The 27,291-nt window shown below is 37.7% G+C and overlaps 1 protein-coding gene across 3 annotated transcripts in view; it reads right to left on the bottom strand.

The window, feature by feature from the left end:
- The window catches only part of LHFPL3 (LHFPL tetraspan subfamily member 3), a 567,114-nt gene that overhangs the window by 156,412 nt on the left and 383,411 nt on the right, over positions 1–27,291 (bottom strand). For all 3 annotated transcript variants that reach the window (XM_050782718.1, XM_050782720.1, XM_050782717.1), the window contains exon 2: positions 10,082–10,318. In XM_050782718.1, coding sequence (XP_050638675.1) covers positions 10,082–10,318 — 237 coding nt within the window. The remainder of the gene's footprint in view (positions 1–10,081; positions 10,319–27,291) is intronic.

A 27,291-nucleotide genomic window follows, 5' to 3' on the forward strand; every position in this document is an offset into this window, starting at 1 on the left:
GTGACTTCATTGGTCCTCAACCCTGGCTGTGCATTGGAACCTCCTGGGGAGTTTTTCATACCTAGATCTACTTCATACCAACTGAATGAGAATCTCTGGAGTAGGACCCAATCCCTGGAATACCTTTTTTTTTTTTTTTTTTTTTTTTTTTAATGGAGTCTTGCTCAGTCGCCCAGGCTGAGTCCCAGGCTGGAGTGCAGTGGCATGATCTGGGTTCACTGCAACCTCTGCCTCCTATGTTTAAGCAATTCTCCTGCCTCAACCTCCCAAGTACCTGGGACTACATGTATCTGCCACCACACCTGGATAATTTTTTGTATTTTTAGTAGTGATGGGGTTTTGCCATATTGGCCAAGGTGGTCTTGAACTCCTGACCTCAAGTGATCCCAAGACCTCAAGTGATCCATCTGCCTCAGCTTCCTTAAATGCTGGGATTATAGGCATGAGCCACTGTGCCCAGCCTGGAATACTTTTAAATCTCCTCAGGTGATTGTAAAGAACCAGAGCCTTTCTGCCTCTGTCACTGCATTTCAATATTTCTTTACCTTGATCCCCAATATAGATGAGAGGAGACATTGGTTTTATCATCGCTAAGTTACTACACCCCCTTAGTAGCTGAAGCATATGAATTGTTGACCTAAGTTTTTCAAGAAGAGGAAATTTCTCTGTCTAGACCACTTCTTGAAAGCCTCCCCTTTTTTTCAGACAAGCTCATGGCATGCAGCACCCCAAATAAAATAATCTGAACTAATACAGGCCTACACATTTCCAATCCAGGGCAGCTCTGGATTGGGTACCCGAATTTGGCTTGGGCTAGTGATTTCTTACTGAGAAAAGTATTCATCCAGCCTCTGAGGAAATATAATGAATGAAGATGGGATTGTGAATTTGTGTTCTACAGGCATCTAGGAAGAGTCTTGAATAATTTGTCAGTTTTTCTTCCTGTTGTTGCATTGGTTCTTGGTACATTCTTACAGGGTTATACCACAACAAATATTCATTTTTGAAACATACTGTATTAATTAGGAATGCTTTCAGTTGCAAGTAGCAGCACATTCAACCATAGTGGCTTAAATAATAAGAGTTCTATTTTTCTCATGTAAAATTCCTGTAATTTGTTTTAACAACTTGACAGTGCACAAATCTTAATGATTTTCTTCTCCATTTCCTCACAGTCATTGGATGCCAGCTGCAGTTCCTGCCATCTCTTTTATGTTCCCTTAGGAAGAAGGAGAAAGAGGAAGGGGCAGCTTCTGTGTCAGGAAAGCAAAAGTTTCCCAGGAATGCTACAGCAGACTCCTGCTGACAATTTGTTGGCCAGAGAGGAAAGGGAGTTGGGAAGTGTCAGCCCACCACCAGGGTCTGCTTTGGCTTGGATGTTGTGTGGGGAGTATCAGAAGCTCAGTTTTGGAAATATTAAGTTTGAGAAGCTAATTAGATATTCAAAAAAGGGTATCAGGTAAGCTGTTGGGTATAGAGACCAAAGTTCATTGAAGGGGTAGGAGGAGGCTTAAACTTGGGAGACATCAGAATATAGATGTTATTTAAAGTCGTGACACCTGATGAGATTACCTAAGGAAGCATGTGTAGCTAGAAAGGATACACTAGTTAAAGAGTGGAGCCATGCGAGAGGAATCGGCAAAGGAGACTACACCAGAAGAGCCTAGAAAGACAATTAGGCAAGGTCAGCGACCGGAAGCCAGCTGAAGAGAGGGTTTCAAAATGGGGCCAGTAGTCAATTGTGAAAAGGCTACTGACAGGTCAATACAAAGACTGAAAGTTGAGCATGAGATTTAGCAATTAGGAGGCTGGAGTGACCTTGATAAGACAGTGCCTGTGAAATTCTGAAGGTGAAAACCTGAATGGGGTGAGTTCATGAAAAGAGTGGGAGGAGAGGAATCAGAAGCAGCATGAATATAAGACATTTCTACAAGGGCATCTAAGGTCAGCTCCAACTCTCAGATTAACTTGAGCCCTTCTGAAAAAGTGACAGGATATATGCAGTTTCTTTAGAGGCACACTCTGAGATGCTTTGATGACCACAAGGACCTTGTTAAACACAAATCCTATCGGGAAACAGGCAGTTCACTATGACCTTTTGAAAGTTTTAATTCAAAGCACTTGAAGATACTTTTTTTTCTGGGCTTCCTGATCTTACTTCAGTAGGTTTTTATAAAGTTACATAGCCAAATAAGAGTATAGGTTTCAAAGGCTGATTCTTAAATGCATTAAACTGTTGATTAATAACATTATCTAAAAGCTATCAAATAAAAATAAGACCAAACTCTTTACTTGTACAGAGTGGACTGATCAAGTTGAAAGCAACAGAAAAAGCATCTATAAGAATTGACTATGTGTCCCAGCACTTTGGGAGGCCTAGGCAAGTGGATCCCTTGGGCCTAGGACTTCGAGACCAGCTGGGCAACATGGTAAGGCCCTGTTTCTAAAAAAAAAAGTACCAAAAAAAATTTGCAGGGTGTGGTGGTGTGGGCCTGTGGTCCCAGCTACTTTAGGAGGCTGTGGGAGGAATACCTGACCTCAGGAGGTCGAGGCTGCAGGGAGTCGTGATTATGCCACTGTACTCCAGCCTGGGCGACTGAGCGAGACTCCGTCTCAAAAAAAAAAAAAAAAAAAAAAAAAAAAAAAGGTAAAGGAAGAAAGAATTAATCACATGATGCCATGTAAAACAAAGAACTTGAAATTTTGAGTAAAATGATTTGTGTTTGAGTCCTACATCCAATCCTTCCTAGCTGTGAAAATTTAGACAAAATATTAAGCTTTTCTGTAGCTTGGTTTTGGATGTGTAAAATGGGATAATGATAAATATCTCACAGGGTTATTGCCGAGATCAACGAAAAGGTTATATGGGAAAATGCTTAGTAATGAGAATAAATAAAGCCTATGTAGATATTATTGATTATAAATTGCTTTCATATACATGCTTTTGTTGGACTGTCTCAAAACTATGAAGGATTCAGGGATGGGTATTGTTAAATATTTTTAAATATTTTAAAGAAATATTTTAAAGAAGGTGAAGCTGAGGCTCTCAGATGTTAAGGGGCTAGGCCAAAGTCACATGACTAATACCTGCCAGATTTGAGACCAGAAATAGTTTTCTGTCTATGATCTGGGGCTCTGTCCACTATTATGGTGTTCATGTGGACACTACATGGTATCAGAATCCAGTGAGGCAAGGAGGCTCCTCTGCCATTGACAAGAGTTTCTAAATTGGACTCATTCTATTCTTGGTGGTATGAGTGTATGGGCCTCTGACAGCATGGGTCAGTGGGTGGGTACACATCTAAAGCAGGAAACATTTGGGGCATCCTAGAGCCCTTTCCCCTTTGACTTTTTTTTTTTTTTTTTTTTGAGATGGAGTCTCTCTCCGTTGCCCAGGCTGGAGTGCAGTGGCGTGATCTCTGCTCACTGCAACCTCTGCCTCCCAGGTTCAAGAGATTCTCCTGCCTTAGCCTCCTAAGTAGCTAGAGCTACAGGTGCCCACCACCAGGCCCAGCTAATTTTTTTTTTTTTGTATTTTTAATAGAGATGGAGTTTCACCATATTGGCCAGGCTGGTCTCAAACTCCTGACCTAGTGATCGGCCCGACTTGGCCTCCCATCCCCTTTGACTTTCACCTTTCCCCTCCCCTAGTCAACCGTGCATACTAACAAGTTCCTAAAAGAGTATTTAATGTGCTCACTGATATGAGGGCAGGAGCATTTACTGCCCTCAGGTCCTCTTTTTAAAGAACACCTCTGAAGATATCCTTAGAATTGAAATATGTTATAGCTAGAAAGACCCTCAGATGTCATTTGGTCATGCCCTGCATTTCACAGGCCAGGAATTTTAATTTTGGAACTATTAAGATATTGGTCCAAGGCTCCTCAGCTGGTGTCAGAGACAGGACTAGCACAGGGCAGTTTGAATCCATGTGGACGATCTTTCCACTACACCACATCGCTACTCCCAGTGTGGCCATAGCATGGTGTGATAACTAAACCAAAAAATTTGAAAGATTTCTCAATTAGTTGCTTAAATAAAGTGAATTTATTTTACCTCCCTCACTATAGCATTGAAAAGAGCTTAAACCCTTAATATATAAATGGTCACTGGAGTCACCTCTTGATGGATAATCATGTTTTCTCATTTGCAGTTTAAGTGCTAGAAGACAAAGTGACTTTAAAATTGTTCACGAGAGGACCCAATTATCTGATAAGAAATTCCAAAGACCATATACACAAATGCAGAAACAGACCTCTTTATGAATGGTGTCTGACAAGGAAAGAAGTATTTGTGGCATAGGAGCTCTGGAAAATGTAATTATTTATTCTTTCATAATTAATGAAAGAAATTGAAAATGAAGCTTTCATTTCAAATCCTTTTTATCTGGATGAAACTTTAATTTTACATAATTAAATTTACTTCACAGTTCAGTGTGTTAAAATATGCAATTAAGCAGCATATCAAGGTTAAAGGCCTACTGTTGTTGGCTCATTTAGAAATCATGCTGCTGAACTCCCAAACAATACCTGCCTGTCTGCGATCAGCCCCAGAGTCAGGGATGGCACACATCCTGTAGAGCTGCTCCCCAAATTCAGAGCAGGCAGTTGAGTCTTCTTGCATCTGCCAGCTCCTATATAAAGTTAGTTGGCACTGGGCACTGCAGCTCACACTTGTAATCCTGCTGCTTTGGGAGGCCGAGGCAGGAGGATCCCTTGAAGCCAGAAGTTTGAGGCCAGCCTGGGCACCCTGTCTCTACAAAAAACAACCCCCACCACCAATACACAAAAATGTAGCAGAGTGTGATGGCACACACTTGTAGTCCTAGCTACTCCATAGGCTAAGGCAGGAGGATTGCTTGAGCCCAGGAGTTCAAGGTTATAATGAGCTATGATCGTGTCACTGCTCTCTGGCCTGGGCAACAGAGTGAGACTCTAAGAAAACAAACAAACAAACAAACAAAAAAAAAAAAAACAAAAAAACCCCCCAAAATTAAGTTAGTTAGATATTTAAAGAGGTTTCACTTTTCTTTGTTTTTTTTTTTTTTTTTTTTTTTTTTTTTCAGTGGGCCTTTGTTTTTTGGCATAAAGAAATATCCTGGCACTTCACTGGAGATCCATAGATGATTAAGTTTATGTCTTATAAAGGTTTTCTTTAAGACAACAGTTATATCTTCAAAGTTGTTGCCTTCTGTTTCATGAAAGTATGTGTTTAACATACTTTGAAAGTATGTGTTTAACATACTTTGAAAGTATGTGTTTAACATACTTTGAAAGTATGTGTTTAACATACTTTGAAAGTATGTGTTTAACATACTTTGAAAGTATGTTAAAATTCCTTCATTTAAATTTTCCCACTTTACAATTTATGACAAATCTTAGCTGTGACTTCTTTCAAATAATCTTGTGGAAAGGAGAAGCTTAGGCATGTGGGAGGCATTGAAGGGGGACACTGCAATGAGGATTGGGGCTAGTTGACTGGAAGTGTGTCACAGGAAAAAGCAGTCTGTAGAAGTGGAGACTTTTAGCTGTGTACACTCCTCCCTTGTTTTCCTTTTGAATATCACCTTTGTGATGATTAATTTATGGCTCAGCAGCATCTTGTATTCCCTTTCATCTTAAGACTCTGTGAGTAGAACACAGTTCAACAATTAGAATTGAGCTTTTTTTCCTTCCCTTATATATTTTAGAATTCATCGAACAGTGATTTTTATGTATCCATTAGGGTGGAATGTTGGGAAGCACTCACGGATCTAAGCAATATCCTTGCTGTAATGACACTTAGAAAGCCTGAATCTATATGGTGGCTGATACGTTTTGGCTGTGTCCCCTCCCAAATCTCACCTTGAATTGTAATAATTCACACATGTCAAGGGCAGGGCCAGGTGGAGATAATTGAATCATGGGGGCGGGTTCCCCTATACCGTTCTCGTGATAATGAATAAGTCTCACAAGATCTGATGGTTTTATAAATGGGAGTTCCCCTGCAATAGCTCTTGCCTGCTGCCATGTAAGATGTGACTTTGCTCTTCCTTTGCCTTCCACCATGATTGTGAGACCTCCCCAGCCATGTGGAACTGTGAGTCAATTAAACCTCTTTCCTTTATAAATTACCCAGTCTCAGGTGTGTCTTTATTACCAGCATGAGAACAGACTAATACAGTGGACTTTCCAGATAAATGGGGAAGTGTGTTGCTGCATTAATTACAATAGCCACAAAAAGAAGACATGATCATGACATGAAAGTGACACTCAGGAAGAACTTCACATTGGGGGCATATTCTATAATTTCAGGCTTATTCTCACTATAATGCTCTTGTCACTCATTATGGGATGTAAGTGATATAACTGGTAGACCATTGCATTTGTTCATTTTCATGCTGCTATGAAGAACTTCTTGAGACTGTGTAATTTATAAAGGAAAGAGTTTTAATTGACTCACAGTTCCACATTGCTGGGGAGGCCTCAGGAAACTTACAATCATGGTAGAAGGGGAAGTAAATACATACTTCTTCACATGGCAGCAGGAGACAGAAGTGCCAGCAGGGGAAATGCCAGACACTTATAAAACCATCAGATCTCATGAAAATTACTCACTATCACGAGAACAGCATAGGGGAGCCACCTCCATGATCTAATCACTTCCCATGAGGTCCCTTTCCCAACACGTGGAAATTACAATTTGGATTACAATTTAAGATGAGATTTGGATGGGGACACAGAGCCAGACCATATCAACCATAAAACTGGAAGATTATAAAAGACATTACAGTGTGCATCCCTTTCAGATGTGTAATCTCTATCAGAATGTATGCATACTTTGCTCTGTTGAACCAAGTCTTGAGATATGACATTGCCTTCTTCCATGACACTGAAAGGCATCATGTGCTTAATAAATTCTTCTAAAATTCCGAGCTGGAACTAGATTTGCCTGTCTCATTGCATTGTCCTGAAACCGAAAGGAAGCCTTGGCTACCACAGTACATCTCTGTAGTTTTATCAGAAAAAACTTAATAGTGAAATCCAAAACAAGAGGAGCAGCAAAAAAAAAAAAAAAAAAAAAAAAAAAAAAAAAAAAAAAAAAAAAAAAAAAGTGAAAAAAGTCTTAAAAGGTGAAAAGTTATATCAATGCACTCATGCAAATTGTAAAAGCACCCATTTATATATAATTAATTATACAATTTCAAATTATTCTTATCTTTTTAATTAAAACCAACCTCTCTTCCTTTAGAATCCATAGAAGATAGCATTGATGACATTTAATTTTGATTATTACATGCACCTGAACACCATTAAACTACTGTTTAATGAAACTATGTTCACACATACAACATACAAAACTACTGATTGGTCTTTCCTCAAACAATCTGACTTTGGAAGCTTCAATGTTTAGCAAGTGTTTAAATAATACCAAACAATAAAGGCTACTTTGTATAGCAAGTGTAAATCTTGTACCATTTCCCAGGAACATGCAGGTTTGACTAGATTTTATACAAGGCTTAGAAATCCTGGTCTGATTTTATATAGATCCAATTGCATGAGGGTCTGATATGCCCTACAATAGAGCTGTTTACATCTTCTCAGAGTCTGAGATTAAGGAATTTTGATTGAAAAATGAAAATGTGGTGCAACTAAAATGTTTGATCAATGTGGCCTTATGTTCTAACTGCTTTATTGGATCTATCAGGTTTGATACAGATGAACTCCCACTAATTTTCATCCTTCAGAACAAGATGGAAGAAACTACGGTCATACGTGCAAATGGCGAAGATGATGAACACAGAAAAATTATGCAAAGACAATCCCTAAACCTTACATTGGCCTTTTAAAATCTTTCTCATCAAAAGTTATAGCAAGGTGGTTTAATATATCACTGACTGAACATGATGCTTTGTTTAAGACTCAGATGGAAAGGATCAGACATCAACGTTTAAACGCATCAACCAGAAGAAAAGACCAATTTTGAAAACTATTGAGCATTATTCTATACCTCTAGCTGTTCTTTTCTGAAATATGAATCAGGAGAATTATTGTCACTCATATACATGAGTATGAGATAGAATTCTCAATTCCCAAGTAAAAATCTTCCTGCTTTTGTTACATTTTTCTTCTTGTGAATTTTCTTCTCTGTGGTCAAAAGATGTCTGGAAAGTGAAAGATTCTCAATATGACTTTGAACTGTACAGGAAACAATAGCATTCTGGTCCATTTAGGTGGTGGCAAAAATCACGAATCTGCAGAACAAGCTAGGCTTTTATTTAATTCATTTTTTTTTCTTTTTTTGAGACGGAGTCTGGCTCTGTAGCCCAGGCTGGAGTGCAGTGGCCGGATCTCAGCTCACTGCAAGCTCCGCCTCCCGGGTTTACGCCATTCTCCTGCCTCAGCCTCCCGAGTAGCTGGGACTACAGGCGCCCGCCACCTCGCCCGGCTAGTTTTTTTTTTTTTTTTTTTTTTTTTTTTGTATTTTTAAGTAGAGACGGAGTTTCACCGTGTTAGCCAGGATGGTCTCGATCTCCTGACCTCGTGATCCGCCCGTCTCGGCCTCCCAAAGTGCTGGGATTACAGGCTTGAGCCACCGCGCCCGGCCCAATTCATTCTTTTGAAAAAGATAACTTATTCTAATATTGAACTATCCTTAGCATTACATTTGAAGTCAAGTTAACTGTACAGAGACCTGTGTCTATCCAACAAGCTACAAAAACAACAAAGGTACCACATTAATGAACGCATGTGAAAGTACAAAATCTATAATGTAAATAAAAGTGTAATTATCTTCATATCATCCTTTTTATCTAGAAAGGGCAACTCTGAGAAGGTGATAGTTTTGTTTTTAGGAGGTTTCAGCACCACTCCCCCGTGTAAGGGTTATTTTTGTGTTCAGAATACTTTTGATAGAACTAAGTAAACTAATATGTGTTCTGCCTATAAATCAGGGAGATAAAGGGTTTGTGGATGACTGCTGCTCTCCTAGGCTCCTCCATTTTACTTCTATGTCATAGTTTACCTGCATAAACAGCGATGGTCTAGATATAAAGCCTGCTATGCTATCATTACATGTGATATTTATGTAGAAACTAATATATACTTATATTTGAGTCCTGTTGAAGCACTGAAGGGTTTTTGAAATTAGCACCTACTTGAAATAATAAGCTAAATCTCATACTTCAAGGATGGATTTAGCTGCCAATTAGAAATAAGAGCTAGAAGAAGGAGCCACTCACCTAAAGGTGCTAATGTAGGTGCACAGTATTAAAGTTAAAGATAACATAAAGATAAAACTGTTAAATGAATCTAAGTCTACTAAAAAAACAGAGACATCAAAATTCTATCCCAAGAAATTGGTTTAGAAATCTGGAAAGAAACTTAAAAGATTAATCTTCAATAACAATTTGCTACCTCTTAGTCGCCCACTGTAATATATTTATGTATCATTCAGTAGTCAATGTCCTATTTTCTATCCTGGTTTTCTTTCTGTTTCAGAAGGCAATTTCTTTTTGAAAAGAAATCTGAGGACTTTTGATACCCAGATAACACATTTAAAATTCAGTTAATTAGGTAACTACAGAAATCTCTAACTAACTATTTGGGGCCAGTGTTACTACCTCTCTCTGAGAAGCTGGGTCTGAATTCAATTATCACAAATAGTTTAATAAAGATGTATACAGATGATGTTAGAGATTCTCCAGGCATTTATTTCAACCTGAAACATAGCTGAATACATGGAAAGAAAGTACTTTCCATTCAACCAAATAGACACCACCCACAGTTGCATCTTAGCCATTAAGTTCTGATGGTAAACCTGAAATCAGAGGAGGAGGGAAGAAGAAACTGGAAAAAAATGCATCAAAATAATAATAATGGACTAAGGGAGCTTCAGAAAGATAAGTAAGTATAATATTATATTTTTATTGTATAAACTTCTTGAGTTGAGTCTGGGGTAAAGTCTGCAAACTACACAGTATTAAAAGAGGCAGCAAATTAGAACCACAGGGGAAGCAGTAGTATTGGAGGGGAAAGAATGGAAAGCACCATTTTTTTTGTGCTTGAGGCATCCAGGTAAGAGTTCCCTAAAGCAATCTTACCTTTATTTTCTGCCTTCAGTTCCTCTGCCATCAAGCTGTCTTGTCGATTACCAAGCACAAATGCTAGAAACGAGAGGATCAGGGCATCCAAAATTCCAATAATAGCCAGGATGTATGCCCAGCGGACTGAGCAGGCCCCGAGAGTGTACTTGTCTGTCTTTTCTCCACACATCCGTTTTACTTCATCTGAGTCCCAGCCATCAGGGAAGATCATACAGCCAAGCACAAGGCAGGCAGCTGGGAGAGAAAGAGAGAAAAACACAAGAAAAAAAAAAAAAGATAAGTGAACAAATCTTTAACTTAGCAAATGTTTCCATTGCCTGTCAAATCATTGTTTCAAATTATTCTTGATTTAAAAAACAGCAAGTCTTACCCCTTTCACTCTGAATGTGTGTGTGTGTGCGTGTGTGTGTGTGCGCGTGCGCGCGTGCGTGCATGTGTGTTTTGCTGGTTAGGCTAAAAGCAGCCCAGCACTCTGCATTGAAAGAAACTCTGGGAATGCACTTTACTGTGAGTCCAAGCATCCTGAAGGAGGTTAAGGTAGGTTGATCTATAAGAAAATATTAAGAAATGGAAATTTTGGGTGCATTTGTGGGAAGGCTTCCATTACAAATAGGTTATAAGGAATCATAATACTGCAAAATAACAATTCAAGGCTGGCTTTGAGGAGCTATGACAGCAGCCACAAAAGGATAATATGGCAAACACTAGAGTGTGTACTGACTTTGAATCACGATAAAAAATATTGTTATACTGGGATCCTCCCTCTTCCCCTGCCACAGAAAAGTTTCATCTTTTCTCCCTCTTTTTCTTTGTTTTTCTGGTATGGATATAGAGAAAGGGGAACTATAATACACTATTGGTGGAATATAAACTGGTACAGCCATCTGGAAAACAATTTGGAGGTTCCTAAAAAAATTAAAAATAGAACTACAATATAATTCAGCAATCCCACTACTGGGTATATGTCCAAAGGAAATAAAATCAGTATGTCAAAGAGATATCTGAACTCCCATGTTATTACAACACTTTTTACAATAGCCAAGGTATAGAATCAACCTAATGTGTATCAGTGGATGAATGGATAAATAAAATGTTATATAAGCATATACTATTCAGCTATCAAAAGAATGAAATCCTTTCATTTGCAGCAACATGAATGAACCTGGAGGACATTGTGTTAAGTGAAATAAGCCAGGCACAGAAAGACAAATATCACATGATCTCCCTTATACATAGACTCTAAAGGAGTTGATCTCATAGAAGTGGAGTAAAATACTGGTTATCAGAGGCTTGGGAGGGACTGAGGAAGAAGGATAGGTAGAGACTGGTCAACAGGTACAAAGTTACAGTTAGGTAGGAGGAATTATTTCTGGTGTTCTATTGCACAGTAGGATGACTATTAGTTGACAACATTACATTATACCTTCCAAAATAGCTAGAAGAGAGGATTTTGAATGTTCTTGCCACAAAGAAATGATAAATGTATGAGGTGATGGATACACTATTCTGTTTTAATTTTTACACAATAAATATGTATTAAAACCTCACATTATATGTTTGCCATAAATATGTGCAATTATTATGTGTCAATAAAAAAAGTTTCTTGAAACTATGCTTACCACATGCAATGCATGCTGATATTTTCTATTCTATTCTCCATTTGATTTCATTTTTAATAAGGCTGAAAAACACTGCAATATATTATGGCACCACAGAGCTTTTATGGAAATTAAGAAATCCTGGAGAATACTTACATTCAATTTCCCAAATATTACTGTGGTAATTCTATAAATACACTTTATAGGAAGAGGTTACTTTGAAAATTAAAAAAGAAAAGTAGCTATTGTTGTCTCTTTGAATATTTCATTGAATTACTCAGGATCCTATTTTTTGGTTATACAGAGCTTTCTGAACAAGTGGGTTCATCCACTCATTCACTAATTCCTTCAACAATTGCTTATTGAGTATCTCCTATGAAGTACCAAGTGCTGTTCTTGGTGCTAGGGATACAGTGACCAGGAGAAGAGCCATGGTTTATGTTATTATGGAGCTAATGTTTTGTCAGGAGAAGAGGCAAAAAGAAAATGAGTAAGCATACAGATAAAATAGTTGTACGTTGTAGTAAGTACTAACTAGGAAAGAAACTAAAGACTCAGATAGAAAATAAAGAGTTGGCCCTTCCTTAGAAAAGGTGGTCAGGTAAGGCCTCTTGAGGGGGCAACATTTAAGCTAAGGCCAAAAACAGACTAAAAACTAGACAAGTGAAATTGGCATGAAAGATATTCCAGGGAACAGCATGTGCAAAGATTCTGGTGTTGGAAAGAGGCTTGCTGTGTTTGAGGAACTATAGGGAGATCAGTTACTGGGTTGGAGAAAGTGATCACGCTGAGGTTGCAAAGCAGGCAAGGGCTATGCCTCATGGTGGGTTACTGTTTCCAGGGCATGTAGCTTAGCCACACTGAGTTAGAGTTCTGTGACTATCAGGGTCAAATAATTCCTGAAGCTGGCAAGAGGGTTGCTATATAACTCTTGCTTTACCACAGCTTACTGAACAATACAGGAATGGGTACCTACTTTCTTCCTTTTTAGCAGGTACATGGCTCTACAGGGCAGGTCTGGAGGAGACAGAAACCAAGAGGGGTGACAAGTAGAAAGGCTGCCTGGGAGAACTCTCCTTTAGTTATTTGTTTTTTTTTTTTACAGAATAATGGTTCAAAACTGCGGGTCATATTTGATTCTTCTCTTTTCTTTGACCCACATCCCAAGTGTTGCCATGCTTCTCTAATCTACCTGTGCACTCTTTCTGCATAGGTAGGTATTATTGACACTCCCCTACTTTAGCCCTTTAATACTTCTCATAAAGAGTCGTAACTTTTCTCTGCCTTCAGTTTACCCTCACTCAAATCCAGGTTACACGTGATTGCCTAGATCATCAAGCCCAACATTTTTGCTGGCTCCCTACTGGACGTTAAAGAACAGGCAGGCATCTTAGTCGGGTATCAAAAACTCTGTAATCCAAACCCCACTTACTTTTACACCTGGGTTGAACCTCACATGACTCCAAGTTTTTGGATCTTTCTTTTTTCTCTTCTCTTTGGAGTATTTGCCATGATTTTCCCTAAATGTTCCATTGTTAAATATCTTTTAGCACTCAAGCCAAATGTAACACCCTCCACAGAGCAAGCCATCTCAAATTCTTCTTGATTTGTAACATTGCCTGTCTCTGCACTTTCATAGCTGTTGACAAGTCCTAGTTTAGGATCCTGGTTACTTTTTACATTGTTATAGTTATTAATTTACAAGTATTATCTCAATTAAGAGACTATACACTTTCTGAAGAAAGTCTTTGATCCAACTTAAATGTAAAACTCAAAGCTATAAAAACCCTAAAAGAAAATCTAGGCAATACCATTCAGGACATAGGCATGGCCAAAGATTTCATGAGGAAAAAAAAACAATTGCAGCAAAAGCAAAAATTGACAAATGGGATTTAATTAAACTGAACAGCTTCTATACAGAAGAAACTATCATCAAAGTGAACAGACAACCTACAGAATGGGAGAAAAGTTTTGCAATCTATGTATCTGACAAAGGTCTAATATTCAGAATCTACAAGAAACTTAAACAAATTTACAAGAAAAAACACAAACAAACCAATTAAAAAGTGGGCAAAGGATATGAACAGACACTTCTCAAAAGAAGACATTTATGCGGCTAACAAACATGAAAAAAGCTCAACGTCACTCATCATTAGAGAAATGCAAATCAAAGCCACAATGAGATGCCATCTCATGCCAGTCAGAATGGTGATTATTAAAAACCCGAGAAGCAACAGATACTGGTGAGGTTGTGGAGAAATGGGAACACTTTTACACTATTGGTGAGAATGTAAATTGGTTCAACCATTGTAGAAGACAGTGTGACAATTCCTCAAGGACCTAGAACCAGAAATAGCATTTGACCCAGCAATCCCATTACTGGGTATACCCAAAGGAACATAAATCATTGTATTATAAAGACACATGTATGCATATGTTTATTGCAGCACTATTCACAATAGCAAAGACATGGAATCAACTCAGATGCCCATCAATGATAGATTGGATAAAGAAAATGTGGTACATATATACCATGGAATACCATGCATCCATAAAAAGGAGTGAAATCATGTCTTTTGCAGGGACATGGATGGAGCTGGAAGTCATTATCTTTAGCAAACTAATGCAGGAACAGAAAATCAAACACCGCATGGTCTCACTTACAAGAAGGAGTTGAACAATGTGAACACACAGACACAGGGGTGAACAACATACACTGGGGCCTGTTGGGTCAGGCAGGGTGAAGGAGCACATCAGAAAAAATAGCTAATGCATGCTAGGCTTAATACCTAGGTGATAGGTGCAGCAAGTCACCATGGCACACATTCACCTATGTAAGAAACTGCACATGTACGCAGGAACATAAAAAAAGTCTTTGGTTCATTATCAAATATATAGCGACTAAAATAGTGCAACTACATAATAGGCACTAAAATATGTTTGAAAATGGAAAAATGAATGAACAGTTAAAGGAGCTGTAATACACTCTAAAATATGGTTCATGGAGGTCAATATCACAATCTCAAATCTAGTTGAAGATGGGTTCATATTTAGTTGACATTTAACAGAAGCAAATTTGTTATGATTAGACAACAGATTACAAGTACTTGGGAGAATATTATTATTATTATTATTATTATTATTTTTTGCCTGAGACAGAGTCTCACTCTGTCACCCAGACTGGAGTGCAGTAGGGTGATCTTGGCTCATTGCAACCTCTACCTCCTGGGTTAAAGCAATTCTCCTGCCTCAGACTCCCAAGTAGCTGGGATTACAGGCACATGCCACCATGCCCAGCGAATTTTTTGTGTTTTTAGTAGAGATGGGGTTTCACCATGTTGGCCAGGTTGGTCTTGAACTCCTGACCTCATGATCTGCCCTTTCAGCCTCCCAAAGTGTTGGGATTGCAGGTGTGAGCACCACACCCTGCCGAGAATAATTTTTAAAAGGTAAAGTTGGTGATTTGAAAATGTTTTCAAATTTCTGTTCTCTCTGTATCTCCCAGCAGTCACTAGTCAGTACCCAACTTGCTCTCTAAGGCGTTGTCTAGTGATAACATTGTTAAAACACTTGGGTTCCATGAAAAGAACTCCTTTTATTTAGGAGGATGCAGAAGATCTTTGAATTCAAACTATAGATGAAAAAAAAAAAAAAAACACCTCTAAGGATTACTTGGAATATTTAAAAATATTCTAAATGGTTTTTACATATTAAATAATTTTATTTGTGAGAAAATTAGTTTCTTATAAAGAAAAAAAGAAAATTGAATATTTTTATTTTACAAATGGGAATCACCTGAAGAATAACTTATATTACAGTTTCAACTGAAGTTTTTTTTTTTTTTTTTGAGACAGAGTCTCGCTGTGTCACCCAGGCTGGAGTGCAGTGGTGCGATCTCGGCTCACTGCAAGCTCCGCCTTCCGGGTTCACGCCATTCTCCTGCCTCAGCCTCTGAGTAACTGGGACTACAGGCCCCCGGCTTTTTTGTATTTTTAGTAGAGACGGGGTTTCACCCTGTTAGCCAGGATGGTCTCCATCTCCTGACCTGGTGATCCGCCCGCCTTGGCCTCCCAGAGTGCTGGGATTACAGGCGTGAGCCACCGCGCCCGGCCTCAGCTGAAGTTAATAGAAATCACCAACTGACATAAGCTCAGGCAGGTTACTGAACGTTATAGGACAACTTCACTGGAAAAGGATGTGTGTGGAATGGTTATGTCAACAAAGATGTCTTTTCTCAAAGTCCTTCTGTCTTGAAGGTAGGCTATCTTAGAACCGTCATTTCTGGAAACTCTAAATTTCAAATTGGGATAAAAAACAGAGCTAGAATTAACTCTGAATTAAAACCACAGGGGAATAAGAATGGCAAGCCGTTGTTCCCTGTTTTCAAAGTATATGGCTTTCTAAATGAAATTTTAAGCGAAGAATATGAGAAGATAGATGGAATAATATACAACAGTACTTTATGCAATGGCTATTTTGCTGAAAGTTACAGAAAAAGAATTTCTGAGATGCAACTCTTATTTTCAATAATGCGAGAGAGTTGGCTGGTTAGAGAACGCTTGAAACCAGGCTAACAAGGTCAGGGTTTTGGGTGCCTGGAAAAAAATGTTTAGCCCACCTACCAAGGGTATTTCAGTTCTTCAGGCTACAGGGCACTGCAGTGTGTACGAGTTCTCCATCCACTTCTTGTCAGCCTTTTCTTTTTTCTTTTTGGATATATTCTTTTTTTTGAGCTTTTAAGTTCAGGAGTATATGTGCAGGTTTGTTACATAGGTAAACTTGTGTCATGGGGTTTGTTGTACGATTATTTCATCATCCAGGTGTTAAGCTAATACCCATTAGTTATTTTTCCTGGTCCTCTCCCTCCTCCCACCCTCCCCCCTCTGAATGGTCCCAGTGTGTGTTGTTCCACTCTATGTGCCCATGTGTTCTCATCATTTAGCTTTCTTAAAGTGGAAGACTTCATCCCTTTCTAAATTCTCTGTTTTGAAAATCTAAATAGTTGTATGGTAGGGTTAAAAAGCGCACAATTGCACTTAAAAGCTTTTAAAACTTTAGATGGCCATAGCATAACAAAAGTTTTATTTTCTGACATGTATTATCAAAATGTACATTTTCTTCTCCTCCTATCCAAACTCCTCCTACTTGGCTATTTTGTTCAGTTTCTGAAAGGTTAACACCCCCAAAGTTTAGTATATTTAATTTAAGGCATTAAAATAGTTTAGGCTCTGTTGGTTTCTTCGGAAAGGCATGACTATTATATTCTGCATTAATGCTTGAGTGCTGTAATACATTTCTGTTTTCTGGCATTCTGTTAACCAGAACCTTATTAACCTGCACAATTTGTATAGCCGCTGGAAACTAACAGCTGTTCCTAATCCTAAGAAGTACCTGCAAGATCCTAGGCTAATGCCTCCGTCAATGAAAGTTTAAATAATATTCTTCTTGGCTTTATAATTAGTTATTTCTGATTCTTCACAAATTGATAATCCCTTAAGATGTAGCACGATCACTATAGTAAACATTAGAATATACAAGGCACCAGGACATTAGATTAATTTGGACATGTTATTTCCTGACCAGGAGGGATAGTAAAGAATTAGTTTCAATTGGACTATTATCCAAAAATGGGTTTCTTATTAAAATGTCACCTAGGAAATGACTAACCTCCTTGCAGATATGTGTTTCTTCATTTTGGCAGCAAGCAGGTTTTCTGGAAGTATATCAGAGATCATCTTTTTTTTTTTTATCCAATTCCTTTTTTTTTAAAAAAAATTATTATTATACTTTAAGTTCTAGGGTACATGTGAACAACGTGCAGGTGTTTTTTTTTTTTTTTTTTTTTTTTGTTTTGTTTTTTTTTTTTAGACAGAGTCTTGCTCTGTCGCCCAGGCTGGAGTGCAATGGCACGATCTTGGCTCACTGCAACCTCTGCCTCCCGGGTTCAAGTGATTCTCCTGTCTCAGCCTCCTAAGTAGCTGGGATTATATGTGCCTGCCGCCACACCCAACTAATTTTTGTATTTTTCGTAGAGACAGGTTTTCACCATGTTGGTCAGGCTGGTTTCAAACTCCTGACCTCAAGTGATCCACCCATCTCTGCCTCCCAAAGTGCTGGGATTACAGGCGTGAGCCACACCACTGGGCTGAGAGAACATTCTTGAACGCTAAAGAGAAATGAGAGCTCACAAGCTGGAGGTGAGCAGAGAAGAATGATGAAAAGAAACCATGCCATGACATCTTCTAATGCAGAGTATACAACAGAAGCGCCCTTGTGAGGATATCACTGTTGATTTCAATTTTAGGTATCTTCCAAATGGTTAAGAAACATTTGCATTCTGAAAGGAATCTCTGTGTAGAGGCTACTGATGCCCACAATGGGTTCTTCTGAAATAGTACACAAATGGCTAGTGGTTCCCCAGAGCCACTAATTGCTCTGGCATTTTTCTTGCTAAAGAGCTGAATGTAACCTCTATGGAGGGAACATTCATAGAAAAATCCACAAACCTTTGTAATTGGGTCTTTCTTCAAAGGAAAATGAAGCAAAATGAAAAAAGCAATAGGGGGTCTATGACTTGGGTTACTTGGGCCTGCTGATACTGCTGGTCTAACTATCCCAATTGGGGCTTTTAATGTTGTGAACCTGAGAACTAAAATTATTTTCTGAACAAGAAGAGAAAGTCTAAATGCATTCTTTAAAAAGTCTATGCACTGTTGCACAAAAAACATGATAAATTGCCTCATGTTGCTGAAGCACTCAAGGGGAACTTGGTGAAAAAAAGGAACCTGCATCCACTTAGCTCTGTCAATTATTCAGGCATACAGTAGTTGAAGAAATTGATGCCAGCAGACACTGCCAGGCTATGGAGGGGGAACTTTCACACGAGGACTGTCACTCTAAACACCTGGTAAAAGAGATAGAAGGCTCATTCCTATCACTTCTTTATTGGCATGTGGCTGACGAACTTGAGCTATAATATTTATACCTCTAGAAAAAGTATAATATTTACACCTTAGTCTCTTCTGAAAATGGAGTCACTAGACAATCCAGGACATGAAATACTGTGGTTTAGAGTGTGGTGAAGAAAACGTATTGTGTCCTGGTAAATTTTGGCTTTAAACACAATATAATTTTATGGGCATTTAGCTTGGGGTCATAACACAAAAGATATAACATCCCTTAGAGAGATAGAAGAGAAAAGAAAATATAAACACAGGGCTCTCAAAAGAGAAGAGTTAGAATGTTGTGTCTGATGATGAGAAAAGCCTCTGCTCTGCCAAAATACTCAGCTCCAGTTTGTCCAACTAAAAGGATCTATATATACATCCACACACTGTGCGGTATCAGCTTAGACCATGGCTATAAGCAGATGATCAAGAGTTCGTCCACACTTGCATGTATGAACTATCTAGTTAATGGAGAAATACCTTTTGTAGAATATGTTGCCAGACAAGAGGAAAAATAAATAACATCACTTGCTAATTTACCCAAATTTTAAGGGTTAATAGCCAAATAAAATGAAATCAGAATTTAGAACTTAAAACATTAAAAACAGTTCTGATCTCTAGAGCACCACTAGATGGCTTCTGAACATACCATGGGTCCAGTCACATTCATTAAAATCCTGATAATGATATAGTTAATAAGAATAATACACATCACAATAATAGCTAATATTTATTGAACAGTTACCATATATGGGGCACACTTTACAGGCATCATCTCATTTGATTCTCCAATAAAGCTAAGAGAAACATGAGAACACTTCTTCCTGACACCTTCAGTTTCCACAAAGAGGAATTTTTCCTTAAATACTCTTGGCCCCTTATTCCACTTCTCATTCCTTTCCATGGCAGTGGAATGAGTTACCTGATGAGTGTCTGGGGAAGAGGAACTGGGCATGCCTCTCCAGCCCTTTCCTTTCCCTGCCTTAGGAGTAGTTTGTCCACACGGAGCATGTGTTCTACTCCTCCATGCTGTACATCCTACATAAGGCAGGCCATATTATTTGTTTTATTATACTTTAAGTTCTAGGGTACATGTGCACAACATGCATGTTTGATACATAGGTATACATGTGCCATGTTGGTTTGCTGTACCCATGAACTCATCATTTACATTAGGTATTTCTCCTAATGCTATCCCTCCCCCAGCACCCCCACCCCCTGACAGGCCCCAGTGTGTGATGTTACCCGCCCTGTGTCCAAGTGATCTCATTGTTCAATTCCCACTATTAGTGAGAACATGCGGTGTTTGGCTTTCTGTCCTTGTGATAGTTTGCTCAGAATGATGGTTTCCAGCTTCATCCGTGTCCCTGCAAAGGACATGAATGCATCCTTTTTTATGGCTACATAGTATTCCATGGTGTATATGTGCCACATTTTCTTAATCCAGTCTATCACTGATGGACATTGGGTTGGCTCCAAGTCTTTGCTATTGCGAACAGTGCCGCAATAAACATACGTGTGCATGTGTCTTTATAGTAGCATGATTTATAATTCTTTGGGTATATACCCAGGAATGGGATTGCTGGGTCAAATGGTAATTCTAGTTCTAGGTCCTTGAGGAATCGCCACACTATCTTCCACAATGGTTGAATTAATTTACACTGCCACCAGCAGTGTAAAAGCGTTCCTATTTCTCCACATCCTCTCCAGCATCTGTTGTTTCCTGACTTTTTAATTATCACCATTCTAACTGGCGTGAGATGGTATCTCATTGTGGTTTTGATTTGCATTTCTCTGATGGCCAGTGATGATGAGCATTTTTTCACGTGTCTGTTGGCTGCATAGATGTCTTCTTTTGAGAAGTGTCTGCTCATATCCTTTGCCCACTTTTTGATGGGGTGGTTTTTTTCTTGTAAATTTATTTGAGTTCTTTGTAGATCCTGGATATTAGCCTTTTGTCAGATGAGTAGATTGCAAAAATTTTCTCCCATTCTGTAGGTTGCCTGTTCACTCTGATGGTAGTTTCTTTTGCCGTGCAGAAGCTCTTTAGTTTAATTAGATCCTGTGTGTCTATTTTGGTTTTTGTTGCCATTGCTTTTGGTGTTTTAGACATGAAGTCCTTGCCCATGCCTATGTCCTGAATAGTATTGCCTAGGTTTTCTTCTAGGGTTTTTATGGTTTTAGGTCTAACATTTAAGTCTTTAATCCATCTTGAGTTAATTTTTGTATAAGGTGTAAGGAACGGATTCAGCTTCAGCTTTCTACATATGGCTATCCAGTTTTCCCAGCACCAGTTATTAAATAGGGAATCCTTTCCTCTTTTCTTGTTTTTGTCAGGTTTGTTAAAGATCAGATGGTTGTAGATGTGTGGTGTTATTTCTGAAGCCTCTGTTCTGTTCCATTGGTCTATATATTTGTTTGGTACCAATACCATGCTGTTTTGGTTACTGTAGAAGGCAGGCCTGATTTTTGAGTGCTGCCTGAGACTACGAAGATTCAGTATGTCTCGTTCTGAGAGTGCAGATTAGGAAGTCCTTTTGGCTAATAGAGCCAGAGCCATGTTCTTCTGCCTAGCCTTTTTTGTAATAAAGGGGCTATTTTGGTCCCCATCTTCCTCCATCGCTCTCAGTTGGTTCGGAGGTCAGGTGGGGAAATATGAGGCTGCTAGGAGGCTGCCATTTGTTATTTCTCGACCAATCTTGACATTATTATTTTTTTACATGTGAGGGAACAAAGGCATAGAAATTTCAAATACTTGCTCGAGTTCATACACAGTCCACAAACGGCAGAATCAGGATTTGAACCTAGGCAGTCTATGCTTTTGGAATCTATGCTTTTATTAATAATACCATCTATGCTATTATCCTCTACATATGAACAATAACAACACATGTGAAATCACTTTCGAATATTGGTTTTATCAGTAAGAACACTTATAGAATCTTGGCATTGCTTAACATGTTACTTATAACTAGACATTTTTTGAGTACAAGAACTAATAAAATGACACTTAAAAACTGTTGGTTTTTTATGTATAAATATTTCTTGTATTTTCACTAGAATTTCACCTAATTTGAATTTCATTTTACATGTAGTGCCAAGAAATTTAGACTAATTATAAATGCTAAATGTGTGGAATGGGAATTAATGAGCTTTTGTGCATAAATTTATGTATAAACATTTGTGTAGTTGGTTTCATATACACATATAGTTTGTTCCATACACATTGTACAAAAATACTCATCCCCCCTTTTTTTTGGCTTGATTTTTTTTGCCTTGATATTTTAAGTTGGCTTTATGTTAGGTAAATATTTTTACATGTTCTTAAAAGGTGTATATTCCTTTTAAAGATTATATATATGTGTGTGTATGTGTACATGTGTACTTTATCAATTTATATATATATGGCTACTTGTATGTAGAATAATTTCTGCTTCTTATAAAGAAAGATACGAATCGATTAGGTTCTAATTTAAGTTTTTATAAAACTTTATTTTTTGAAAGTAATTTCTTTGGATTTCAGTGAACACATTTTAATAAAAATTTTAATAAATACCAACTGAACATGCTGGCAGGTCACAAACACATCTGAAATTTGCAGGAGAGGACTTGACTTAGGCAACATTTTCACAAGCTAAAATCTAAACAGCATTTTAGCCACAGGATCTTAAGAGAAGAAAAGAGCATCATTTTCCATATGAACAGGATCACCATTCTCCCAGCAAAACCTGCTTCAGCCAAGGTGGCACTCAAAGCAAGGTAACACAGACCAATGGTTACCCTGCTAACAGTTCTGTGTGCCTCTAGACTACCGCTTTGGGCCATAGTTACTTTATTTGTAAAACAGGGAGCCTGGGTCCAGATTACTGAATGGTTACCTACTATTTAGTTTATTCATTTTGATAATAAATTTGTATCCACTTGGTGTTCCATATACATATTATGAGAAATAACTCTGCTTGTGCCATTACTTTTAATGCCAAAAATCGCAATTACTTTTGAACCAACCTAATAATTCATGAGCTGACTAAATGTCTTCCTGCATAGCAGGTGGAGAGAGGGAGGTATACTCACTCTCCACTCTGGCTTACCAGGATGCTCAGGGAAAGTCATTATAGGCTGAAGTTAGATAAGGCCAGGAATTCTGTGCCAGTCTGGCTACCAGCATTACAATTTCTAAATACAAGGGCTGGCCTTAGGAGTAATTTAATTCCTTCTCAATGAGGATCAGCACTTCTAAGCCCAAAAGACCCCTTTGGAAACAGAGTATCCATTTCTAGCCATTCCTAAAACAGAATGTGGCATGAATGCAGCTTTTTTCCCCTTAATTTTATTTTATTGTGGTAAGGACATTATATTCACCCTCTTAATAAAATTTCAAGCATATAGTATAGTATTATTAACTATAAGCACAATGTTCCACAAATCTCTAGAACTTATTCATCTTGCATAACCAAACTTTATGCTGATTGATTGGCAACTCCCAATTTTTCCCTCCCTCCAGCCCCTGGCAGCCACCATTCCACTCTCTGATTCTATGAGTTTGACTATTTTAGATAGATACATGAAGTGTTTGTCCTTCTGTGACTGGCTTATTTCACTTAGCATAATGTCCTCAAGATTTATCTATGGTTTTGCATATTGCAAAATTTCCTTCTTTTTAAAGGCAGAATTATATTTCATTGTATGTATATACTACATTTTGTAATCCATCTATCTGTCCATGGACATTTAGAAAGGTAGGTTTTATACCTTGGTTATTGTGAATAGTGCTGACCTAAACATAGAAATACTAATATCTCCTTGAGACCCTGATTTCAATTCTTTTGGAATAATATTCAGAAGTAGGATTGCTGGATCATATGGTAGTTCTATTTTTAGTTTTTTGAGGAACTGCCATATGGTTTTTCATAGCAGCTGTACCATTTTGGATCCCACCAATGATATACAAGAGTTCCAATTTCTCCATATCCTTACCAACAATTGTTATTGCCTTTTTTTTTTTTATAGTAGTCATCCTAATGAGTATGAGGTGGTATCTTACTGTAGTTTTGATATGCACTTCCCTCATTATTAGTGACATTGAGCATATTTTTATATACACATTGGCCACTTGTATGTCTTCTTTTGAGAAACATATGTTCAAGTCTTTAACCCATTTTAAAATCAGGTTATTAGCTTTTCTCTATTGAGTAGTAGGGTATCCTTACATATTTTGTAAATTAACCGTGTATCAGATATAGAGTTTGCAAATATTTTCTCCCATGCCATAGGTTGCCTTATCACTTTGCTTATTATTTCCTTTGCTGTGCAGAAGCTTTTTAGTTTGATGCAGTCCCATTTTTCTATTTTTGCTTTTGTTGCCTGTGCTTTTGGTGTCATATTCATAAAATCATTGCCAAGACTAATGTCATAGGGCTTTCCCTCTATGTTTTCTTCTAGGAGTTTTACAGTTTAGGCCTTATTTTTAAGTCCTCAATCCATTTTGACTTGATTTTTGTGTGTGGTGTAAGATAAGGGTCCAATTTCATACTTCTGAATGTATATATCCAGTTTATGCAACACCATTTTTTTCATTGTATATTTTTGGTGCTCATGTAGAAGATTAGTTGACCATACATGTATGGAATTATTTCTGGGATCTCTATTCTATTCCACTGGACTACATGTCTGTCTTTATGTCGGTATGGTACTGTTTTAATTATTGTAGCTTTGTAATATATTTTGAAATCAGGAAGTATGATCTCTCTAGTTTTGTTCTTTCTTAATATTGATTTGGCTATTCAGGGTCCTTCATGGTTTCATGTAAATTATATAAGTGGTTTTTCTATTTTTGTAAAAAAATGCCACTGGGATTTTGATAGAGTTTGCATTGACTATGTAGTCTGCTTTAGGTAGTATGGACATTTTTATAGTAATAAATCTTCCAATCCATAAACATGAGATGCTCTTTCCATTTGTTTTTGTCTTCCTTAATTTCTTTCATCAATGTATTGTGGTTTTCAGCATATAAGTATTTCACCTCTTTAGTTAAGTTTATTTCTAAGTGTTTTCTTTTTTTGGTGCTATTATAAATAAGATTGTTTTCCTAGTTTCCTTTTTCAGATAGCTCATTGTTAGTGTATAGAAACCCAACAGAATTTTGTATGTTGATTTTGTACACTGCAGCTTTACTGATTTGTCTATTAATTTCAACAGTTTTTTGGTGGAGTCTTTAAGGTTTTCTCTATATAACATCATGTCAACTGCAAACAAGGAAAATTTTACTTCCTTTCTGATTTGGATGGCTTTTTTTTTTTTTTAAATGGAGTCTTGCTCTGTCACCTAGGCTGGAGTGGTGCAATCTTGGCTCGCTGCAACCTTCGATTCCCGGGTTCAAGCTATTCTCCTGCCTCAGTCTCCCAAGGAGCTGGGACTATAGGCTCATGCCACCACACCTGGCTAATTTTTGTATTTTTAGTAGAGACAGGGTTTTACCATGTTGGTCAGGGTGGTCTTGAGCTCCTGATCTTGTGATCTGCCTTCTTTGGCCTCCCAAAGTGCTGGGATTACAGGCATGAGACACCACACTTGGTCCGGATTTGGATGCCTTTTTATTTCTTCTCTTGCCTAATTGCTCCAGTGAGGACTTACAGTTCAGTGGTGAATTCTACCATACATTTAAATAATTAACACCTAATCCTTCTCAAACTTATCCAAAAAATCATAGAAGAGGAAACACTTCCAGGCTTACTTTATAAGGCCAATATTACTCTGATGCCAAAGCCAGGCAAAGCCACCACAAGAAAAGAAAACTACAGGCCGATATCCCTGATAAGTACAGATGTAAAAATCCTCAACAAAATACCAACAAACTGAATTCAATAGTACATTAAAATGATCATACACATTGCCAAGTGGGATTTATCCCTTGGATACAAAGAGGGCTCAACATACAAAAATCAGTCAGTGTGATATGCCACAATAACAGAATAATGGCTAAAAATCACATGATCATCTCCACATATATAGGGAAAGCACTTGAGAAAATTCAACACCCTTTCATGATAAAAACTCTCCACGAATTAAGAATAGAAGGAAGTTACCTCAAAATAATGAACACCATGTATAAAATGCCCACGGCAAACATCATACTCAATGCTGAAAAACTGAAATCTTCTAAGGAATAAGCAAGGATGACCACTCTTGTTATTTCTATTTAACATAGTATTTGAGAGTAATATTTTAATGCTTTTAAAACTTCAAATGGTAAAAAACAATTGTTCAAAGTAAACATGTGAAAAAATAAATACTGCATACTAAAAACATTGGAAGTAGAACAAAGTTTAAGAAAGACGAATGCTTCTCTGACCACCTTTCCCTTATTCAAGGGAGCATCAGACTCACACATTCACATATATACATACATACACATACACATATATATATATTTGAGACAGGGTCTTGCTCTGTCGTTCAGGTTAGAGTGCAGTGGCACCACAATGCCTAGCTTATTTTTTTATTTTTGTAGAGATGGGGTCTCCCTATGTTGCTCAGGCTGGTTTTGAACTTCTGGGCTCAAGCTATCCTCCCTCTTTGGCCTCCCAAAGTGCACATATTTTTAATAGGCACCCAAGTCACACTTTTTCACAGTTTAGCTAATCTCTCTCTCTCTGTATATATACATGTGTATATAAGTATGTACATATAAATATAAATAAGTATATACATGTATATGTGTATTATATAGAGAGAGCTCGAGCATGTACGCGTGTGCACATGTGCGCGCACACACACACACATATCCCTCTGCACCCAGTCCTGTTCTTTATACATTTTAAGAACAGTTGCATAAGCTAGAGGGTGGTTGGCAATCTTTTTGTAGAGAGGGCTTATAATATAATTCTGGACAGACATGATCTAGTGTAAACACTGAATTATATTCTTCACCATATTGAAAAGGGCAGACCAGCATGGTGGGGTTCCAGATAACAAAATCTTCAAGCTGATTGTTCCTTATGTCTATTTGACTCTTCTTAAGTATCATTTTCCTCCCCTCACCCTTTGGATGTTTAAGATTAAGGTTATACAAACTCCAAGACACTGACTTATTACATCTAAAATGAAGAACTGCTAAAAAAAAAAAAAAAAACCCAGACTTGTGGCAAATTGTTTGAGTTCGTTTTTTTTCTTTATTTCTTGCTCCCTTTCCTCCTCAGACTTTCCTTAAAGTTTTTTTTTTAGGCTTTCACATTTTTTTGCTACTCCTTTGAAGCAATTTATCCAGATGGTGAAAAATAGATAATTTAAAATATGTTTGGCTATGACCAATCTATGGTAAGATCTTCCAATAACTTTCATATTTATTGAGAATGCTGGGCTTTAGATCAATAAAATGTCTCTAGAGAAATTAATTGAAAAAGGCAGTAGGTATCAAAAAACCAAAAACCAAAAAACAACCACCACCAAAAAAAAAAAAAAAAAAAAAAAAAAAACCCAAAAAACAAAAAACAAAAACAAAAGGGCAGAACAGAAACCAGGTCAAGGGAGGGTGAAAGAAGTCAGTGTACTAAGTGTTCTGTCAAAACAGTTTTTACACATCTTTCAACTTCACATTCTAACAGCAGTAGCCAAAAGTTTATAAATAAAACCTTGATCAGTAAGACATCTGAAGAAGAACAAT

The sequence above is a fragment of the Macaca thibetana genome, chromosome 3 (assembly GCF_024542745.1).
Source record: "Macaca thibetana thibetana isolate TM-01 chromosome 3, ASM2454274v1, whole genome shotgun sequence".
Classification (NCBI taxonomy): Eukaryota; Metazoa; Chordata; class Mammalia; order Primates; family Cercopithecidae; genus Macaca; species Macaca thibetana.